The sequence below is a fragment of the Styela clava genome, chromosome 13 (genome assembly GCF_964204865.1).
Source record: "Styela clava chromosome 13, kaStyClav1.hap1.2, whole genome shotgun sequence".
Taxonomy (NCBI): Eukaryota; Metazoa; Chordata; class Ascidiacea; order Stolidobranchia; family Styelidae; genus Styela; species Styela clava.
In genome coordinates, this window is record NC_135262.1 from 1,778,418 (window position 1) to 1,799,826 (window position 21,409).

The following is a 21,409-nucleotide window of genomic DNA, read 5'->3' on the forward strand; positions in this document are numbered from 1 at the left end:
GTCCGCTATCTTGGTTCGCATACTTCGGGATCCCCTGTTTTTGTAAGTGACACTTTCAAAATCTTTTGCTCAGAACAAGGCTCTACTCCTCACTGATATCTACCGTATTGATAAGGCTAGCGTTATTTGGAAATAGTATTACAATTCCAGTTCGGCTTTGCCTACCTAATTTATCCACTGGTTTTGAAGTTTCCAAATGTTCTTTAAAGAATCATATGAAAAGACGGTGCTCCCGAAGTATGCGAACCAAGATGGCGTACATCGCAATGTAATATGTGTATTAGGTTAGGGTTAGGCCATAATATTAGGTATAAATACTACGGGAGGCTCTTGGCTAGTCTTCGAACTGATAATAGGACTAAAATAAGGAAAATTGGAACAAAATTATCGCCTAACCCTAACCTGTTACGTTCCGATGTCCGCCATCTTGGTTCGCATACTTCGGGAGTCCCGAAAAGAATTATAATGAAGCCAATAATAGGCTACAGGCAGTGTTCTTCGAACTTTATTCAACACGACCCACTTGGCATGGCCAAATTTTTTCACCGCCCTCAAGAACTAAAATAAAAATAAAATATCGCTCTGAACAAAGCCCTACACAAGCCCCTACTGATACCTAACGACAGCAATGGAACTACTGTTATTTGGAACGAACCAGCTATTTTTAGTTTGGCATTGCTTGAGAAAACATGGGATTTAGTCCCGAAATTATAATCTGTGATGCCAATACATAACGCACTAAACCGGGGGTGAGCACCAGGCGGCCCGCGAGCCACAAATGCCAACAACCGTCCCCCAGGGCATTTAGTGTGGCTTGACAACACTCAGATTTTTCCCCACCAAGAATAAAATCCTAATCCGACAGTTTATATTTAAAAAGTCACTCACATTAGCAAAAATACATAATTTATTTGCTTGTCATTTTGTTGCTATGTTAAATCTTTGCCAGGCGCCTTTACTACTGCAAGGCTAAGCAACTCTCTTCTCTTGCCTTTTCTGCATGGATAAGCTGAATTTATCGTGTGGTCCAGCTAGGTGTCTGAAGTTGGGAATATGTCCCACCGACAAAAAATGTTGCACTTTCCTGCTTTAAACGCTTGGCCACCATGCTGCCCAAATATGAAAGCTATCCCACTCACTCAAAAAAAGCACAGAGTAAGGAATAAAAATACATGTATTTAGTACATCCTGGGTACATGATTAAATCATTGATACACAATAAAGGAAATGGAAAAAAATTAATTAAACAAATATCAATCACTCCCAGTTACTCAACTTCAGGTGTAAATAAAAGGACGCTCCCGTAGTATGTGTACCAAGATGTCGCACAACCTGAACTCTAACCACGTACACATACTATGTTCAGGCTGTGCGCCATCTTAGTGTAAATACTACAAGAGCTCCAATAAAAGGATATTAATTAAAACAAAGTTCATCCCAGCTATTATGCATTACCAAATACAATTTTTATCAATTCACAATGATTTGTGCTAATTTCTCTGTGGACCTAACTCTAACTAGGATAGGGTGTCCATAAAAACTTGAAAAATTGCGCAAAGGGAATTTATCGATATTGTTTCGGCCACACAGATGTATTAAATGAAGTACAAATACTTTTTGATTAAAAGCAACAAACCTGTTTAAGATATATTGATAACTGACTTCATAACAAAATTGAAATTGTAAAGGAATGTTATGGACGCCCTGTATAATTAAAAGTCCATATTCGAAAACATTTCAGAACTTATTCAAAATCATTCTAGTTGGCTACCTCTATTTTTTTTGAGTAACATAAACCAATGTTACCTTATAAGAAGTCTGATTTGGCTAGCAGACAAAGTTTCATGCTTCTTTCACACTTAGTGGTGGCATGGCTGGAGGTTTGTATGGAATGAATACCTCAAACCAAATAAGTTTTCAAGGTTGGGGAACTGGATGGCTATTTTATCCTAATCCATAGGACAGGTTAAAATGGTCAATTTTTAATAATAAAGTATAAATACGATGCATACAAGTTTAGCAAGTTAGTTGATGGAATTACAATGCAAAATTGCGGAATTTAGTTATTTTGCAATGCAGAGATGAAGCTAAAGTCAATTAAAATCAATATTTTCATCAACTAAGAGTATGAATTTAAATCACAGAATAGAATCAAAAAATTAGATGGACAAATGTTAAATCATCCTTAGTTGAGTGTAAAATGCAATCACAATGCAAAATTATGAAATTTTGTTATTTTACATTGCAGAGATGAAGTTTAAGTCAATTCAAATCAAAATTTCAATCAACTTGGAGTATGGAACCTGGCTCAACACCATTGGTTGGAACAATGAATTTAAATCATAAAATAGAATCACAATGCAAAGCGCTTAAAACATGATAAGTTTAAGCAGGTACAGTTTTTATAAAATTATTAGTGCAAATATTACAAAGCTGCATAAAATGAAGCAAAAATGTTGAAGAAATGGCTGCTAGGGATGTCACAAATCTCAATTAATCGCTGAATTTATCGAAATAATTACGACTGCATACTCATAATGTATAAAACACTGCAACACCATCGTTAGGCGGTGAAAAATTTGCTGAGTAATATTATTTACATGCTTGATCTCGGAGTGCTCAGCTATGCCCTCTTGTTAGTTGATCGATATGAATTGACTGCAAGAATTCTGGGTGCTCCCGAAGTATGCGAACCAAGATGGCAGACATCGGAACGTAACATGGGTAACAGGTTAGGGTTAGGCGATAATTTTTTTCCAATTTTCCTTATTTTAGTCCTATTATCAGTTCGAAGACTAGCCAAGAGCCTCCTGTAGTATTTATACCTAAAATTATGGCCTAACCCTAACCTAATACACATATTACATTCCGATGTCCGCCATCTTGGTTCGCATACTTCGGGAGCCCCGAATTCTGTATACAGCAAGATTGATTGGAACACCATGTACTACTAGTGTTAGTGGATGCAATGATTGCTAGGGTACTGTACAAGAATTTTCAAAGGCGGGTTCCTAAATTTAAAATTGCCAAGTCATACCGTAAACGTGGATTTAAAAGAGTCTTGAAGAACTAAAAAGCGTTTGAAGCTATGAATTGTTATGTTAGATACAAAAAACAGCCTTTTTTACATTTTAAAAGGTGGTTTCAACCCACAACCCCCTCTGGGTATTCCCCTAATACTGCAGAAAAATTCAAAACAGCTATATTGTATGTTTTGAGTGGCATATTGATGAAAAAAATCTTACGAAAAGAAAGATGCAAAATCTCCGAAACACTCAATGTACTTTTGAATCTCTCGACATGGGCAGTCCTAAACTGCAGTTATACTTGTTGGGGTGCATGTCGCACATCTGTGTCTTAGGCCAGTAAGATCTTGAACATGTATCCCATCTCTATTATGCAGATACTGTCACATTTTTGAGGCAAATAAACAAATATACATACTTAATATTACAACAAAAATTGTGACATCCCTAAATTTTCAACTTTGACAGGATAAAAAATGCATACTGATTATATATATAAGAATAAAATTGCAAAGGTCTGAGTACAAGTTATTATATTAAGATATCATATCATTAAAACAGTAAGAAAATGTTATCTCTCTTCGTATTTTGGGATCATGCCATTGGAGGGAGCTGTTGAGTGAGTAAAGTTTGAGCAAGACATGCGGTGGTAACCGTGGAGTAATTTTCAAAAAATCTGACTGTGAATTATTAAATCAGGTTTAGAATACAAAGTTTGGGCTGATTGAAATCAATTTTTGAATCAAGTTTATAAGATACATAACTTATAATACAGAATTGGGTTTTTCTTTGAAAGATTTCAAAATCCTATTACAACTTAAGATTTTTGGGGAGGAAAATATTCAAACACTGCTGAAACTAGATTGTCTGCAAACTAAATAAAGATCCTCAGAGATTGAACAGATAATGGGAACATAGTGAGAGAGGAATAAAGGGATTTAAAATAGGTTATAAGTGAAGTGCAATGTATCGAAAAAGGTTACACCCGTAGTGTGTCTACCAGGCTAGGTATAGGCCATAATTTTATTCATATTTTTCCTATTTTAGTTCAATTACGAGTTCGGGGACTGTCTGTGTTAGCCAAGAGAATATACACCCCTTTCCCATAGGTTTCAGCCCCTTTATACAACTTGATGTAAAGTAGGCGAACAAAATTAGTTAACTCCATGTTAGTACACATACTTCTGGAGCGCCGAATATTGCTCTTCCCCCGCGTCCAATACTCAGAGAGTAACATTTTGTGACATAACGAAATATTTAAAATTAATTGGGAACATTTTCTAATAAATCAATACAGTTATTAATAAAGATAAGTACAGTTTTTATTAGTGCTAATACCAATATGGAGTAGCGTACAACTTTTTTGATTGACGTGCAAATTAGGTGCTCCTAAAGTATGCGCACCAAGATGTCGCACAACCTGAATCCTAACCTGGTACACGGCCCGAGTTCAGGTTGTGCGCCATCTTGGTGCGCATATTTCAGGAGGTCTGCAAATTATATAAAATACCTCCTAATTATGAGCGAGGTGTTTTAAAAATGTTGCATCCCGACATGTTTGAATCCCACTTCACATACAGGGTGTTAAAAAAGTAAAGCAAAATTAACAGAAGTTAAGATGGAATGCAACTTAAAACATTTAACAACTGGCACCTTTTAACAGTATTGATTACGGTGAAATGCCATTTAAACATTTCATGACTGACCCTTTTTAATAGTTTTTAATTACGATGAAATGCTATTGAAACATTTAACGACTGACACCTTTTAACAGTATTGATTACGATGAAATGCCATTTGGACATTTCATGACTGACCCTTTTTAATAGTTTTTAATTACGATGAAATGCTATTGAAACATTTAACGACTGACACCTTTTAACAGTATTGATTACGGTGAAATGCCATTTGGACATTTCATGACTGACCCTTTTTAATAGTTTTTAATTACGATGAAATGCTATTGAAACATTTAACGACTGACACCTTTTAACAGTATTGATTACGGTGAAATGCCATTTGAAAATTTCATGACTGACCCTTTTTAATAGTTTTTAATTACGATGAAATGCTATTGAAACATTTAACGACTGACACCTTTTAACAGTATTGATTACGGTGAAATGCCATTTGGACATTTCATGACTGACCCTTTTTAATAGTTTTTAATTACGATGAAATGCTATTGAAACATTTAACGACTGACACCTTTTAACAGTATTGATTACGGTGAAATGCCATTTGGACATTTCATGACTGACCCTTTTTAATAGTTTTTAATTACGATGAAATGCTATTGAAACATTTAACGACTGACACCTTTTAACAGTATTGATTACGGTGAAATGCCATTTGGACATTTCATGACTGACCCTTTTTAATAGTTTTTAATTACGATGAAATGCTATTGAAACATTTCAAGATTACTTTTTTAACGTTGTCATGACGAAAAATTTTACTTTACCTTTTTTAACACCCTGTATTAATTCTCACAGTTGGCTTAGAGCAGTGGTTCCCAAAATCATGGCCCGCAGGCAGTAACGATTTATTATGGCCTGCCAAACTTAAGTGAAATAGTTCAACACTTTTTTTATTTGTTACATCATTATCAAAGTTTAACCGTGTGTATGTCGTAACAATTCAATTATACTGGTATCTTGATTATTATTCCGATACCGATATCAGATCCTTGCGGGCGCACCCCTCTCCGGGCCCGCAAATATCCTCTCGCTTCTAATTTTGGCCCCCAGAATTCTTTCAATTTGATTGTTTGTTTCCTATTCAGTAAAAGAAAGGGTATTTCCCCTCCTCAGTTAAGATGAAAGTTATAGTCACATTATTTCATATTATTAGCCTTATAAAACTGTTACACAATTTGATAGAGGAAAAAGTGCTGCTAAATCAGGTATTGACAAGAGTAAGAAGAAATAAAAAATGAAATAAAAACATTAAAATGCTTCTCAGGATTACTGCTTCGATTATTAATATTAAAATAAAAAAATAATGAAATTCCTATTTCTACATTGCCTAGACTCTAAACCAGGGGACTGACGTAAACAGTTACATTTTATGAACAATATTTACAGTGTTACAAAAGCAAAAGTGGAAAACAGTAAACCTCGTGCCAAAAGTAAATTTAATCGCAAACTCAACAAATTCCTTGATCTATTTTCAACTAAAACTCAAATTTTGTTTTAATTTGGTTATGGCAGCATATGGAAGGCCAGATAAAATTACTCAATGGGCAAACAGTATCTTGTATGATACGTATCGCTTTATAGCGACTCATAGTAAAAGTAAATCAATTGGGTAACAAGTAGTTCAATCAGAAAAAATTTACTTAAATGAGCAAATTACAGAATTTATGCTGAAAAAGGCAAATGGCTTAATAGGGCTATTTAGTGGTAAAATTTCAAACAGCAAAACGATATATGATATTACGACGATGTTCTGAATAAAGCGGCATTAACATAAAAATGTGGCATCAAATACATGTCATGATTGCAACTATCCCTGGTCCGCAAATGTATACATTTGTATGAGTAAGCAAACTAATGCCACTAGGGTAGGAATTCAAGGCAGTTACATGGCGTGGCATCTTATCAATGCCACAGATAAATGCATTAGGTATGAATAATTAAATGGAAACATTCTTTATTCGTGTTACCATGTCCAGGGACACCAAAGTCAATATGTGCCATGGCATCATAGAAATGCCACAAGAAACATCAGATATGACATGACAGATACAATACATTATGTGATACTCTGTCTGTGAATACTCACACCAGAGGCACCAAAGTCAATAAGTGACATCATGGAAATGCCACACATAACATCACAGAAAACATGATATATATTTTGTGATGTGTGACACTTCATCAATGGTATCTCCAGCCAGAGGCATCAAAGACAAATCAAGCATGGCACTATGAAATGCCACGGTTTAAACTAAGATGCCATGCCTCTATCACACTTTTATAGCTTTGATAATTTTCAGCAACTCAGCAAATTTGGGCCGCCTTGTGGGTTCCGCATCCCAACATTTTAACATAACGTCATTATACATTCGGTCAGGACAGCCGTGAGGGTTTTGCATTCTTTGCCCTGAAAATCATAAAAAGAAAGTTAGAAAGAGTCAGAGGTCAGCGAGTGGAGAATTTAAATTATGACCCGAGTCAAGTCCGAAAATCACTGAGTTAGAATAGGATTTACATATTTAACCTGGGGGAGAGGAAAGCCGGAAAAACGACTTGATCATATGGCAAACCATGTCCTCCTATCTGGTTATTAGTAGGGCTGGGCATTTTCGAATACCTGATGATTTCAGAATCGAATCGAATAATTTTTTCGAATCGAATCCCGAATACTTGAGAGATATAAAATTGTATGTAACTTTCTTATTGTATTAGGTCCTCCAGACACATAAATTACTACTGAAAACATAGAATACATCACTCAGGCAGATTGCTGAGCGTTCACACAATAAAAAACACGTTTTAATTAATGCCTTACTACAGAAATAAGTCATATGTCAGAATTGCGTCAATAAAAAAAATTGGGAAATTCACCTCGAACATTGGCGGAAAGTAAAAAAACAAGATGGCGGCGATTCGAAATTTTGCTCTGAATCGATTCGAATAATTTCATGTTCGATTCGAAATGCTCAGCCCTAGTTATTAGTCCATTTTTGTTTTTGGAAGCATGGATTTGATGGTGGGAGAAGCTGTAACCAACCATAGGAAGGGAAACACCCTACGTCGAGGAGTCCTGCAATCCTCTCGCACATAACTATTCCCCACTGGATTCAAAACTGTGAAGCCACGAAAATACTAGGTCAATTTTCCTCCTTAAATACAACTTGGTACTTCAGAAATGCTGCAATAGGTATCAGGAAATTAAACAGATGAAACGCAGGCGGTGTGGCACATTGTGCAAATCTTTAGGAATACGCTTGCCATTGTACCTCTGATTACCCTGCGAAGATTTTCAGGTTTGAATCTGTTGGGGGGGGGGCGGCAAGGACATGAATCTCGTTGGGGTTATGTACAAGAGGACATGAATCTCGTTGGGGTTATGTACAAGAGGACATGAATCTCGTTGGGGTTATGTACAAGAGGACATGAATCTCGTTGGGGTTATGTACAAGAGGACATGAATCTCGTTGGGGCTATGTACAAGAGGACATGAATCTCGTTGGGGTTATGTACAAGAGGACATGAATCTCGTTGGGGTTATGTACGAGAGGATTGCTGGACTCCTCGCCACCGTAAGGTGGTTCACGTAACTGCTGATCATTCACAGCTTCCCCCACTATCAAGTCCATGCTTCCGAAAACAAAGCACTGGCTAACTACTTGACATGGACTGGTACCACAATCGGACGAGAGGCCATGGTCACCATATGATTAATCCATCTTATCTCCTTTCCTCTTGCCCGGGGATAATTATGTAAAGTATGACAGAACAGGCCACTTGTTGAAAACCCAGGCCAAGAAGGAAACAAGAATATCGGTTGGAAACCGAAGACTTATCGATCGATAGTTAGGGGATCCCCCAAAACAGAAACTGCAGTTTCGATTCATCCGCTCTTGTAACTTGCGCACTGCGCATCGCACACACACATTCGGCGGGTCTCAAAATTCTCTCGCTTTACAAAAATCTAGATCACTATATCAATAATTGATTGATAACTCGCTAATTATACTACATAATTCGCCCAAAATCAATAGGCTTCTGGTCCGAGATAAGATGAATGCACATGCAAAATCTGGAGCAGATTCAACCTCGGTTTCGTGAGATATCGCGTGCATCTGACAGACAAACAGACATACAGACAAATACCTATCAACATACTTACCGATTAAAATCGATAAGTAAAAAATCAAGGAAAACTAATTGCCATACCTCTCTCAATCCCTTCTCTTGCTTGTGTGTTAGTCTGCCCAGGGTACGGAACTTTTCCGTAGGAGAATATTTCCCAAACAAGGACTCCAAAACTCCAAACGTCACTTGCATGGGTGTATGTGCCTGGAATGAACATCAAAAAGTAGTTTGAATCAGGGATGTGCAGCTTTTGATACCGGAGGGCCAGATACAAATAACGGACAATACCGATGATCGAACCTTATTCGCAAAAATTTTGGTTATTGATCTCATGACATACGATGTTCGCTTCGTACGAGCTACCTGTTAGGGCATTGTAACGTCAAATGGATAAATTGGACTCAGGTATAGGCTCTGCAACATAAAGGGATTATAGTTATTCGTACATACCAGATTAAACTAAATTAAAAAATTTTTCTATAGGCCGCACAACATTCAAAATTGGCACTTTCCAGGGCCGCACAATTTTAATTTTTTCATGCGGGCCGCATCTGTATATTTAAAACTTTCAAGACAGTTTTAAAATTTGGACTGGTGTTTTATTGTAGTGGTAATATCAAGAATATAACAATGGTTTGGAGCTCCCCCCCATCTCTGCTCAAAGATGGATGATGCGCTTTTTTTCCAAACTACTTTATCGAACTATTTTCAAAGTGGCATCCTATGAAAGAACCTTTGCGTAACTAAAATTAACCGTGAATTACTTGGGGCTGATAATTCAATTCACAAAGACAGCTGAACCAACCACAACACCAATAGTGATTTTGTATCTTTTGAAAAGTAATAAAGCACTAAGGAAGTGTTTATTTACTATTACAAAAGTTAAGTTTTCAGTTGATATCTGTATACAGTCTAGGCCCTGGACAACATATTTTACTAAGAGGCCTGCCTGATAGATATCATGATACTTACCATAGTTCATAGCCTCTGGTGCCGTCCATTTGATAGGAATCTGTTTCATTCCTCCAGATACGCTGTACACGCCATCCTCTTCCTCACGAGACATCCCAAAGTCAGTAATCTTGACGACTCCATCGTCCGTTATGAGACAGTTACGGGCGGCTACATCCCTAGAATAGAGTTTAACTTCGATTAGGACAAGTTAATTATCTCTGTTATGAATAGCAACACAAGATCTATGTTTAAGTTCACAAACAAAATATAAATGCAGTGGCGCTTATTAATCGTATTTTTGTGAACTAACGCTTCTCAAAGAAGCTGAGCTTGATGTGACTGATCGCAGGTGACTCATAATCCATCAGAAAGATAAGAGGCTCATGAAATGCTCGGTGATGGGACCATATAGATATAGTCCCATGCATATGAAATGTATTTCAGGTTACCATACCTGTTAGGGCCTGGTAAACTGACCATATGCATGGTTCACCATATCTGTACCATATTGTCTGTAACAGTGATTCCCAACTATTTATAGACCACGGCCACCTCTGGAAGCACTCATGGCCCCACTGTTTCTCATTTCAGTAGTATTTAGTGTTTTCTTTAGTGTTAGATTCAAAATCCAATATGTTCAAACAATTCATGCTTAAAGTGAAAAACACATTGTGAAATAACCTCAAGCAAAGAAACTAGAAAAACGGGGAGTTTTTTGTAAAGTGAAAAATAAAATTAGTTTTGTGTCTATAATTATGACGTCCCTCCGACGTTTTTTGGCCCTAGATTGTGAACCGCTGGTCTGTGATAAGTAAGCTCCCAAATAATCTAAAATAAATCCTTGTATATATCCACAACTGGATCTCAGTTATTTTAAATCTACTCAAAAGCATGAATAAAAAACTATCCTGGTAATCTTTTTTTGGACACATTAATTATTGATAGGACTTTACCAAGTCCATGCTTCCGAAAACAAATAACTAACGTACTAATCCTGTACCCGACATGGACTGGTAACCGAACGAGAGGCGATGATTCAGTCGTCTATCCTACCTGTGAATGCATTTCTTTTCCTCCAAATAGTTCAATCCTGAACAGGAATCCATGCACATCTTCACAAGTTGTTTACTTTGCAGCATGTTGACGCTTTTCTTCAGATGTTTAGTTAGATCACCACCTGGAAGTGGAAAGGTCAAAGAATAAAGGTCACTTATTTTGTTTAAAGAGAGATTGTAGGTATCATGGAAAGTATATCGAGAGTATTCCCACACTGATTAACATGGTAGCCCAGAGCAGCAGTCCCCAAACTTTTTCCTCGTGCGGCTTCAAATTATAAGGGAAAAAACTCACAGCATGCTTTCACAGAAAAGACACTACGTAACAGAAAGGGAACAACATAGAAAGATAAAATGAATTTATTGGACACGTTTAGTGGCCATAACGATCGTTTCAAAATTTTGTTGTTATTGTTATTGTTATTTGTCTCCGTCTCCATTTTTAAAAAATCGCTTTTCTCTTCGAATATTGAACCAATTGCTTTGATATTTTCAGTGGTTAAAGATAAAATTTTTCTCCAGAAGGCTATTACTTTTTTTTCTCTCGCTATGACGTCATCAAAATTATTGCCACTGGGTGGCGCTACGTGTCCATATATTTGAGCATAGCTCTCTTGTTGATTCATGTACACAGCATTTAAAATAAGAAACAAGAAACACTTATGATGAATAAAATATTCAATCATAACTTAGTTATGTTGAGCTCAATTCTGTTGATTTTTCAGAGCGCATTAGCAAATCGTCGCGACGCACTTCGCAACCTTTTGGAACCGCTGGCCTAGCGGTCAATTAGGCTTGAGTATGATGGCATCACGTGTTAAAGTCTTGGGGTTCGAATCCCACGCCCTCCACATCACCCAGGGTGTGATAAATAGGGTGGGCAAAAAAAAAAAGAATTTTGTCCCTGACTAGGTCTGTCGAATAGAGTCGCAAATTATTCGAATAGTGTTGCGGTTATTTGCGCGTGATTGAATCGTATGGTAATTAAATTTAAAAAAATGTCTTGGTCACTCTTCATGCGACTTTCACTCCTAGCATAACTGGCAATTTCAGTCTCTAAAAAAAGGGTTCTATCTGAAGGAGTCCCTCGCAGTTTCTGCAAAAAAGTGCGCTGAGTTTCAAAATAGTTAAAGAGTTTAGGAAAAGGAAGTGGTTTAACAAAAAAGTTGAGAATCAATGGAATAGACAAAGGGGGTACACATTACTTCAAACAAAAACATAAAACTGATCCAAAATTTAGGGCCTTTCAAAATAAAGTGTATCTGTGACAGCGGGCTTATCCAAAGAGGAAAGATAGCAGTAATAACCAAACGAGAATATCGGTTGGAAACCGAAAACCTATCGATCTTTAGTTAGGGGATCCTCCAAAACAGAAACTGCAGTTTTGATTCATCCGCTCTTGTAACTTGCGCACTGCGCATCGCACACACACACTCGGCGGGTCTCAAAATTATCTCGCTTCACAAAAATCTAGATCACTATATCAATAATTGATTGATACCTCGCTAATTATACGACATAATTCGCCCAAAATCAATAGGCTTCTGATCCGAGATAAGATGAATGCACATGCAAAATCTGGAGCAGATTCAATCTCACTTTCGTGAGATATCGCGTGCATCTAACAGACAAACAGACAGACATACAGACAGACAAATATCTATCAACATACTTACCGATTAAAATCGATAAGTAATAAATCGATGTTAAAATTCGTACCTGGAACGAGTTCCATAACAATATACACTGGCTGCATATCAGTACATACACCAATCAATCGTACAATATTAGGATGGTCATATCCTTTCAGAATTCTGAAAAAAAAAGAATTTTAGAATCATAATGATGTGGCTACAAATTGTTGTTTTTTATTCGAAAAGTCAATCTTAAAGTCAATATTACCATTAATCTTGATCAATTTCCTTACTTTCTTCATGTAAGTTGCAACACCCAGCAAGGCCAGGGGTTCACAACACAGTGCACAATGTGTCATGCTGTATGCTCAAACATAACATGCTAACGGTTTGGTAAAAAGTTATTATCGTATTTGTAATAACTCCTGATAACGGTTCGCCATATGATAGAGCCATCTTATCAGATTTCCCTTTAAGTAAGGATTAAAATATCAAATCAAACCAACCTTGCTTCCATTAAGAATTTATCTCTCGTTCTCTGATCAACGTTCTCTCGACAAGTTTTCACTGCAACCTGGAATACATATGGAACCCATTCTAATTAAATAGTACCAAAAGCAGGACGAACAGAAAGCATATTACACGCTAAGTGCAGTGCTGTGTTTGGGACAAAATTTTTAAAGAAAACTAACATATACCGGTATTAAAAGCTTTGCTCCAAATAAGGAGCAAACGAGAATATTGGTCTTGGTCAGAGACCGAAGACTTATCGATCAAAAGTTAGGGGATCCCCCAAAACAGCGCTCTTACTCCATAGTGACACCTTGTGTCCCATCACTAATTAATTAATAACTCGCTAATTATACAACATAATTCGTCCAAAATCAATAGGCTTTTGGTCCGAGATATGATGAATGCACATGCAAAATCTGGAGCAGAGTCAATCTCGCTTTCGTGAGATATCGCGTGCATCTAACAGACAGACTGACATACAGACAAATACCTATCAACATACTTACCGATTAAAATCGATAAGTAATAGGTGAGAAGAAAGCTATATTACACGCTATGTGCCATATGACATCACATCAGGTGCCAAACTTGACTAGTCTAAAAATGTGAAAAAAAAATCATCTTACATCAATATTTTCATTCTTAAAATATGCTCTGAAAACATCCCCGAAATTTCCTCGGCCAAGTCTGGCTCCAAGTTCAAGATCAGCATGACTGAGCGACCATTTGTCCTGGAAGAATGTAAATAAGAATAATAAAAAGATTGAATGAGATTCGGATACGCTGACAACAAAACAAGCCAAAAATGGACTTATCTATCAAGAAAATTTGAAGCTTATAGTATAAGTTAGGGTAACCCGAATTCAAATTGTAAAAAAACTACGATACTAGACCAATTTCCTTAAAATAAAGTAAGTGATGTAAGGCATTAAAATGATGCATTAAAATAATGCTGTTGATGCCAGTGGTAACAACATTTTTAACACCCAATATATGTAGACAATTTATGCCACATTGAGACACACCCACGCCCCATAACTTCATCCACCTTCGCTATTATATTTATGATGACACATTGAGAAACACCTGTATGCCACACCCCACAACTTCAGCTATCTTAACCGCTAGATTATGATGATGCTATAAGACACACCCACATGACACACCCCTTAACTTCACCCACCTTAACTATTGGTTTTGCGATGATGCATTGTGACTGCTTGGTGATATGCAATCCTTTGGTATAGTGAGATTCCACTAGTTCAACTATGGTGTTGCATTGTTCCACTTCAAACTTGAACTTGCCCTGAAAAAAGTGGGAAATCAGACCCAAGAAAGCACAAAAAGAAACTAGTTTATATATCTGACATGCAAAGCACGGCCCGCGGGTCAAATCCGACCCATTGGGTAACTCAATCGGGCCCGCCTTATGCTGCAACAATCAAACTAAAACCAAATTTTGATGTTTTAGCTAAAAATTACCCAGGAATTTGTTGAGATAGTGTTTAAATTTAGTTTTGGCACGGAACGTATTGTTTTCCACCTTTGCTATGTAATTCTGTAAATATTGTTCAAAACTTACGTCACAATTTCATGGCCCGCCAGTCCAAATGGGCAAAATTTTAGGCCCCTGGTTTAAAAACCGTGCCCACTCCTGGTATATAGTCTCGATTAAGATTCAATTGCCAGATAGGGGAAACATATGGGCGCTCCAGAAGTATGTGTACCAATATGGAGGTAACTAATTTTTTTTGCCTACTTTACATCAAGTTGTGTAAAAGGACTGAAACCTATAGACAGGGGGTATATTCACTTGGCTAACATAGACAGTCCCCGAACTCGTAATAGAACTAAAATAATGAATAAAATTATGGCCCAACCCTAATCAATACTGTTAAAAGGTGTCAGTCGTTAAATGTTCTAAGTAGCATTTCATCGTAATTCGTAATTAAAAACTATTAAAAAGGGTCAGTCATGAAATGTTTAAATGGCATTTCACCGTAATCAATACTGTTAAAAGGTGTCAGTCAGTAGCATTTCATCTTAACTTCTGTTAATTTTGCGTTACTTTTTTAACACCATGTAGACTTAATTAAGATTCATTTGAATCACATTTAGATTTTTCGATGCTGCAGAAGTATGTGTACCAATATGAAGGTAACTAACAATTGTTCGCCTACTTTACATCTAGTTGTATAAAGAGACTGAAACCTATGGGCAGGGGGTATATTCACTTGGCTAACATAGACAGTCCCCGAACTCATAATAGAACTAAAATAAGGAAAATTGGAATAAAATTATGGACTAATCCTAACCTGGTACACACACTACGGGAGTACCCATTTTTCTATTCAGCAATATTATTTTTTCTTATATCGCTTAATTTCACCTTACTCTTCAAACAAAGCCGTGTTCAAGAATCCTTCCAGTTTAATTTCACCAACTTTACAAAGGCAGAGACAAAATAAACCACTAAAAAACCTTTTATTGGAAATAAAGGTCACCCTAAAGAAGTAAGAGTTGCTTTTTGTCTATGAGAAATAATCCATGAAAGAAATTTTCAATGGTGAACCTTCCAAGGATAAAATCCATGTAGTATCATTAAACAATTGAAACAGAGCGCCATGAGCCTGGCCCCCAACTAAAAAATTTCCTTACTCCCACAGGATTCGGAGTAATATTTTTAGATACACCCCGACCCCTTGCAGACCCTAAAAAACGAAAATCCCCTCCCCCCCATTGTGGCAAGAAAAAAATTCTCTCACATTAGGAGTCCTGTTGACTTTGAAGTGTTTGCGAGTTCCCTCGTGTAGAACGGAGAGTACGAAATCCCCGGGAGAATTATGGCTTTCTCTGAGTAAGAAATCTCCGTTACTGAGCAGCAAAGCGTTCGCCTCGTTCCGAGGAATTGAACCATGGAACCATTCCTGATCCCGAATGTCTTTGGATGTATCAAAAATCTGAAAAATGTGTAAAATTAATTAACGATTATGACTTCTACTCTGGGTTGGCTTATGGCCCCGTTCTGAAGGGTTTTAGCACTCATGGCCCCGTTTATCATTCCAGTGTTATTTAGAGTGCCATTTTAATTGGTGGATTCCAAATCCCATTATGTAATTCACGTTCAACAAAGTGAAAACACGCCATCAAATAACCTTGTCAAGCAATGAAACTAAAAAGAACTGAGAGCTTTCTTGTAGAAAAAAATAGCCTAGTATTGTAGCCCCCTCCAATTGTATTGGGTAGGGATGTCCCTAAGTGAATATTGTGACACCTTTTTAAACGTGAAATGAAGGCTATATTCGGAAATCACTTATGCGAGGGGGGAGAGTCATCTAACCATGAGCAGCCTCTGATTACTCTGTGAAAAACGCTGTGCAAAGGCTTTTCCCGCTTTATGTACCCCATTTTTGCGATTCGCAAATTAGTCGCAAAACGATTGGAATATTTTGCAATTCGATTTGATCCCAAATATTCGGCTAGCTCTGAGTTAAACCAATAACTGTCACTTAATTTCAATTCAATGATGATGAATATTACCCTGAAAACCCCCTGAAGAACAGAGAGCCTATTTTGTGAAACCCTCGATTAAAACTATACTTACATTATTCTTGGAATCTTTCTGTGTTTTTGTCGATTTCTGCTTGAAAGGAAAAATACTTCTCAATCCTCCTCCACCAGCTGGAGTCTAAGAAGATGTTTTGAAACAAATTCATAATTTTATGATAAAAATAATAAAACGAGAATATCGGTCAGAGACAGAAGACTTATTGATCGAAAGTTAGGGGATCCCCCAAAACAGCGCTCTTACTCCATAGTGACACCTTGTGTCCCATCACTAATTAATTATTAACTTGCTAATTATACGACATAATCGCCCAAAATCAATAGGCTTCTGATCTGAACTGTGATGAATGCACTTGCAAAATCTGGAGCAGATTCAATCTCGCTTTCGTGAGATATCGCGTGCATCTAACAGACAGACAGACATACAGACAAATACCTATCAAAATACTTACCGATTAAAATCAATAAGTAATAAATAATAATAAATTCCTTATAGTGTTTTAAAACCCTTATTCCTAGAAAGGCCATGTACATGTAGCCACAGAAATTTCAGAATTCATTTTAAATTTGTCTGAAAAAAAAAAACTCTTATGAGAGACAGTTTCATACCAAGAAGAGCCCTGTTCAGGCCAGGCAGTCGTCGATACGCTATAAGCTATTATTGCTATCTGTGGAATATGGATTAAACTTCAATTTAATGAGTAGAATATTTTAATAGGGGACAGAACCGATGTATTAATTAGGTTATATTATCTGGGAGATTTGGTGAAAAAATAAATTGTATTTGATGTATATGTGTATGACAAGGGTCGTTTTTATAAATAAAAGTCTTATAATCTAAAAAATCGCCTATTTAATTTATTAGACACAGGATGAGGTTGTGAACATGGGATATGAAACCAAGATTATTCCTGCCACACTGACAAAATCATGGTCGCCCCAGAAGTATATGTACCAATATGGAGGTAACTAATTTTTTTCGCCTACTTTACATCAAGTTGTGTAAAGCGACTGAAACCAATGGGCAGGCGGTATATTCACTTGGATAAGAGAGACAGTCCCCGAACTCATAATAGAACTAAAATAAGGAAAATTAGGATAAAATTATGGCCTAACCTGGTACACAAGCTTATAAAAAGGGGCGCGGCTTAAAAAGCTTGAGACTCACTGGCCTAGAAACATGTTTGCACGTTGCAATTATTTCAGTCTGGCATAGCCCACCCAATTTATCCCAACCATAGATGACTTACCTTGGGACTTTTAATGTCACTTGTAGAAGAACTGGTGCTGATGGTATCCAGTGCTGGGAGGTTTAGCCCTGAGAAAAGAGAATACAGTTGTGAAGTTTATTTTATTGTTTTATTTTTTTGAACAGAAAATGAAATGGAAAACATTTGAAACAAGCCAGTGGGGATACACTCAACCAACTCCACCAAACAAACAAAAAATTATTCACAAGCTTCAACAGGTTGTGACATACTGTCTCCCCCAAGATAAATATGAAAATTCTTGAAAAATCATTTTTCAGGCTTTCATAGAGACATCATCTACCATTTCCCTTTTCTAATGAAAAATAATTATACTCCTGACAGCGACAGTCTGCCCTATAAACTATTCAGTTGGCACCATGCCATTTCCCTCCCCAAAATGAAAAAAAAGGTAATTGCCCTTTTGGTGGCAGTGGCACGCTGTCGCTCAAAGAGTTTTTGACAATTTGAAGTTTTAGCACCTGAAACATATCTCTGGTTAACTAATTCCATACTCAACATGGACTAGTAACCGGACGAGAGGTCACGGCTTTCTCCATGACTGAGCTATCTTATAGGATGCTACCTGGAAATTCTGACAGCAAAACTGCCAAACCAAATCCTGCGCCCTCAAACGAAAAAAAAATTTCAAAGCGCTTACCAGGCGGTGGCATGCTGTCACCAAAGAATTGAAGCAAATATATGTTTTAGTATATGAAAAATATCACTGGCTAAGTAACCCATACTCAACATGGATAGGTAACCGGACGAGAGTTCATGGCTAGCTATATGACTGCTTCTTTTTCCAAGATAAATAGGGAAATTCTGACAGCATAATTATGCCCCACCAAATCCCGTTGCCCTCAAGCAAAAAAAAATTTTAAAGCGCTTACTAGGCAGTGGCGTGCTGTCACCAAAGAATTGAAGCAATTTTATGTTTTAGTATCTGAAACATATCACTTGCTAACTAATTCCACACTCAACATGGACTAGTAACCGGACGAGAGGTCATTTTATGAGCCATTTTACAGACTGTTTCTTTTTTCCAAGATAAATAGGGAAAATCTGACAGCATACTTTTGCCACACCAATCCCGTTCCTGTCAAATGAAAAAAAATGTCAAGCTCTTACCAGGTGGTGGCATACTGTCACCGAGAGAATTGATACAACTTGATGTTTTTGTGTGTTGTTCTTGTAATTTCTTCTCAGTAACTTCATTCTCAACAAATTTTAACTTCAAATTTGTGTACTCCAACTTTTTGTTGAGCAGACTGTATGAGGTAGAAAAAAAAGGAGTTAAAATTGGTCGGCCCAACGTTCAAGCAGCAGTGAATATTTTGTGAGGGGTAATCTGTGAGACTCCTTTCCATCTAATTCAGTTAATTCCCCGCCTTAATCTTTTAAATTCGATTTAAACACCCAATTAGTGATTTTTCACGTTTTTTGGTGTTTTTTGACGGTTTTTCACTGTTTTCAACGTTTTTGCACATTCTTGCAAGCAATGTTCCCTCTAATTTTTTGTAGTATGTGTGTGCAGAAATTTTGGTGCGTGCGCACTTTTTTGGAAATATTTGTGCAAAAACCAATGAAGAAATTTTGGCGTTCTAACCGGGTAATAAGTGGGCCAACAACAAACTTTCTCAACCTGCCAACCGAGCACATTGTTACATTACATCGAAATACGTCTGTGTGCAGTAAATCTATGCGTGTGCGCGGCCTCTGAAAGCTGTGTGCGCGTGCACACACGCAAACCTTAGAGGGAACACTGCTTGCAAGGCTCTTGGTGGTTTATGTATGTGTCGACTATTCAAGATTACCACATTACATTACAGCTGTCAATAAATTATTTTTTATCAAACTAATTTTGAATGGGTGGATGGTCTAGTTCAGGGTGGTCCTAACCCAGGCCCGCGGGCCACATGTGGCCCGATGCTTCATTATCTGTGACCCGCGTCGCAATCGAAGAGGAATCAAAAAATCGCATTTCGTGTTGTTTTGTCATAAAATTAACCAAAAAACCTTGACATATTGTTGTATCGCTAATGTCACTGTATTGACTAGTGCTATGGCTTGCTGAGGCAACTAGCGAAGTTAAACGAGCAAAGTTCTTGGCACTATTGTGGCCCACGAAGAATGCAAAAGTAATTTTTTGGCCCGCGGAGCTGCCAATCTTGGACCACCCTGGTCTAGCTCAAGGCTGCCCAACCCGCGGCCCGCCGGACTGTTTTTTGCAGCCGGCCCCATAAAGTTTGTAGGCAGACTTTTCAATTTTTTTTAATTTCTCGCAGAACTGTGCATTCATTGGCGACGAACGCTGAACGCAATTATCGTAATAATTTGGAACCTAAATTCCCAATTAATTTCACATTGATTGCTTTCTTTCATGTCGACTTTTTTGCTCGTTTTTACCGCCACTGTAAAATAAACTGGCTCCGAGACCTGTTGTTCTTTTATGTTTGTATTTTTGTTTATGTTATGTTTGCGTTAACTAAAATTTCGAAAATGTCGTCACTGCGTATTCGTCAATAATTCTGATAAAATTGACTTGATGGCATTGCTACATATTCAAATTAGTATATATATTCGTTCAGAAATCTTTGTAATGTGACTTCATTAAATACTTGTATTAATGTTTCAAATTTTACGAAACGACCCACTAACACTTGATATTCCTGCGACATTGGCGCACATTATGCTCATTTAAACACTGAGATAGTATCATAGCTACTGAAAACGAAAAAATAAAAACACTATGACGCAAATATACCACTCAATTTTATCGTCCTTGTTTGTTAGTGAAAACCTGGGTGAGGGCATGGAATTGGACCCAAAATTTTGACATGAGATGACGATGACTATGGTCATCAACTACTAGACCACACCAATTTTATTTGAACTAAAAATTTCATACATTCCTGGTCACGGTATTGTGTCAATAAAACTGGCTAAAATCCCCATTTGTGGTTTTGGCAGACGGAAAATAAATAAAAGGAACATGATTTATTTTGATATAACATACGGTAGGCGTGATTTTAATGGTTACTTTCACATTTTCATTGTTTGCTCTTCATTGCCAAAATCAATAAATTCAAGATTTTCACTTTGAATTTAAATGAAAACAAAAATAGGATGAGAATTATTGATTAAAGTAGGGCTCTTCTAACAGGGGATCCCCACTTCCCAGTGGGCCGCAAAAGGGCTCAATGTGGGCAATGTTTTGAAAAACGTATCGACAAGAAAACATTTGGATTAAATGAGAAAAAACTTCTGACTTACCGGTAAGTGGACAGAGAATTTTATTTAGAAAAGTAAAAAAATTTGTCAAAAAACACCAAAAACCTCACAAAAACGGTGAAAAACCACCAAAAAACGTGCAAAGAGTACGCCTCTTCCAGCCATAACAAAACCAAACTTAGATGAGACATCAAACCTGGCAAAACTATTGTTGTGTCACAATTCCGCATATAGTTGTTTAAGATTCTATATTTGAAGAACATGCTGAGGAATGAGGGATTACGAAAAATTTGGCCGTGATGAAAAAAGTTTAAAGAAAACTGGATTAAAGGTTGCTATATAGCATTTGGACAG

At 37.1% G+C, this 21,409-nt stretch overlaps 1 protein-coding gene across 2 annotated transcripts in view; it reads right to left on the reverse strand.

Annotated features, from left to right (window-relative positions):
- Nucleotides 1–1,156: 1,156 nt before the first annotated feature.
- The window catches only part of LOC120332290 (tyrosine-protein kinase Fer-like), a 35,381-nt gene continuing 15,128 nt past the window's right edge, over nt 1,157–21,409 (reverse strand). For both annotated transcript variants that reach the window (XM_078119035.1, XM_078119034.1), the window contains 12 exons: nt 18,953–19,092; nt 17,825–17,892; nt 16,612–16,695; nt 15,773–15,967; nt 14,191–14,313; nt 13,634–13,738; nt 13,001–13,068; nt 12,580–12,674; nt 10,859–10,982; nt 9,824–9,981; nt 8,933–9,055; nt 1,157–7,133 (listed from right to left, as the gene is read on the reverse strand). In XM_078119035.1, the coding sequence (XP_077975161.1) occupies nt 6,997–7,133; nt 8,933–9,055; nt 9,824–9,981; nt 10,859–10,982; nt 12,580–12,674; nt 13,001–13,068; nt 13,634–13,738; nt 14,191–14,313; nt 15,773–15,967; nt 16,612–16,695; nt 17,825–17,892; nt 18,953–19,092 (1,420 nt within the window). In that variant the 3' untranslated portion in view covers nt 1,157–6,996. The remainder of the gene's footprint in view (nt 7,134–8,932; nt 9,056–9,823; nt 9,982–10,858; nt 10,983–12,579; nt 12,675–13,000; nt 13,069–13,633; nt 13,739–14,190; nt 14,314–15,772; nt 15,968–16,611; nt 16,696–17,824; nt 17,893–18,952; nt 19,093–21,409) is intronic.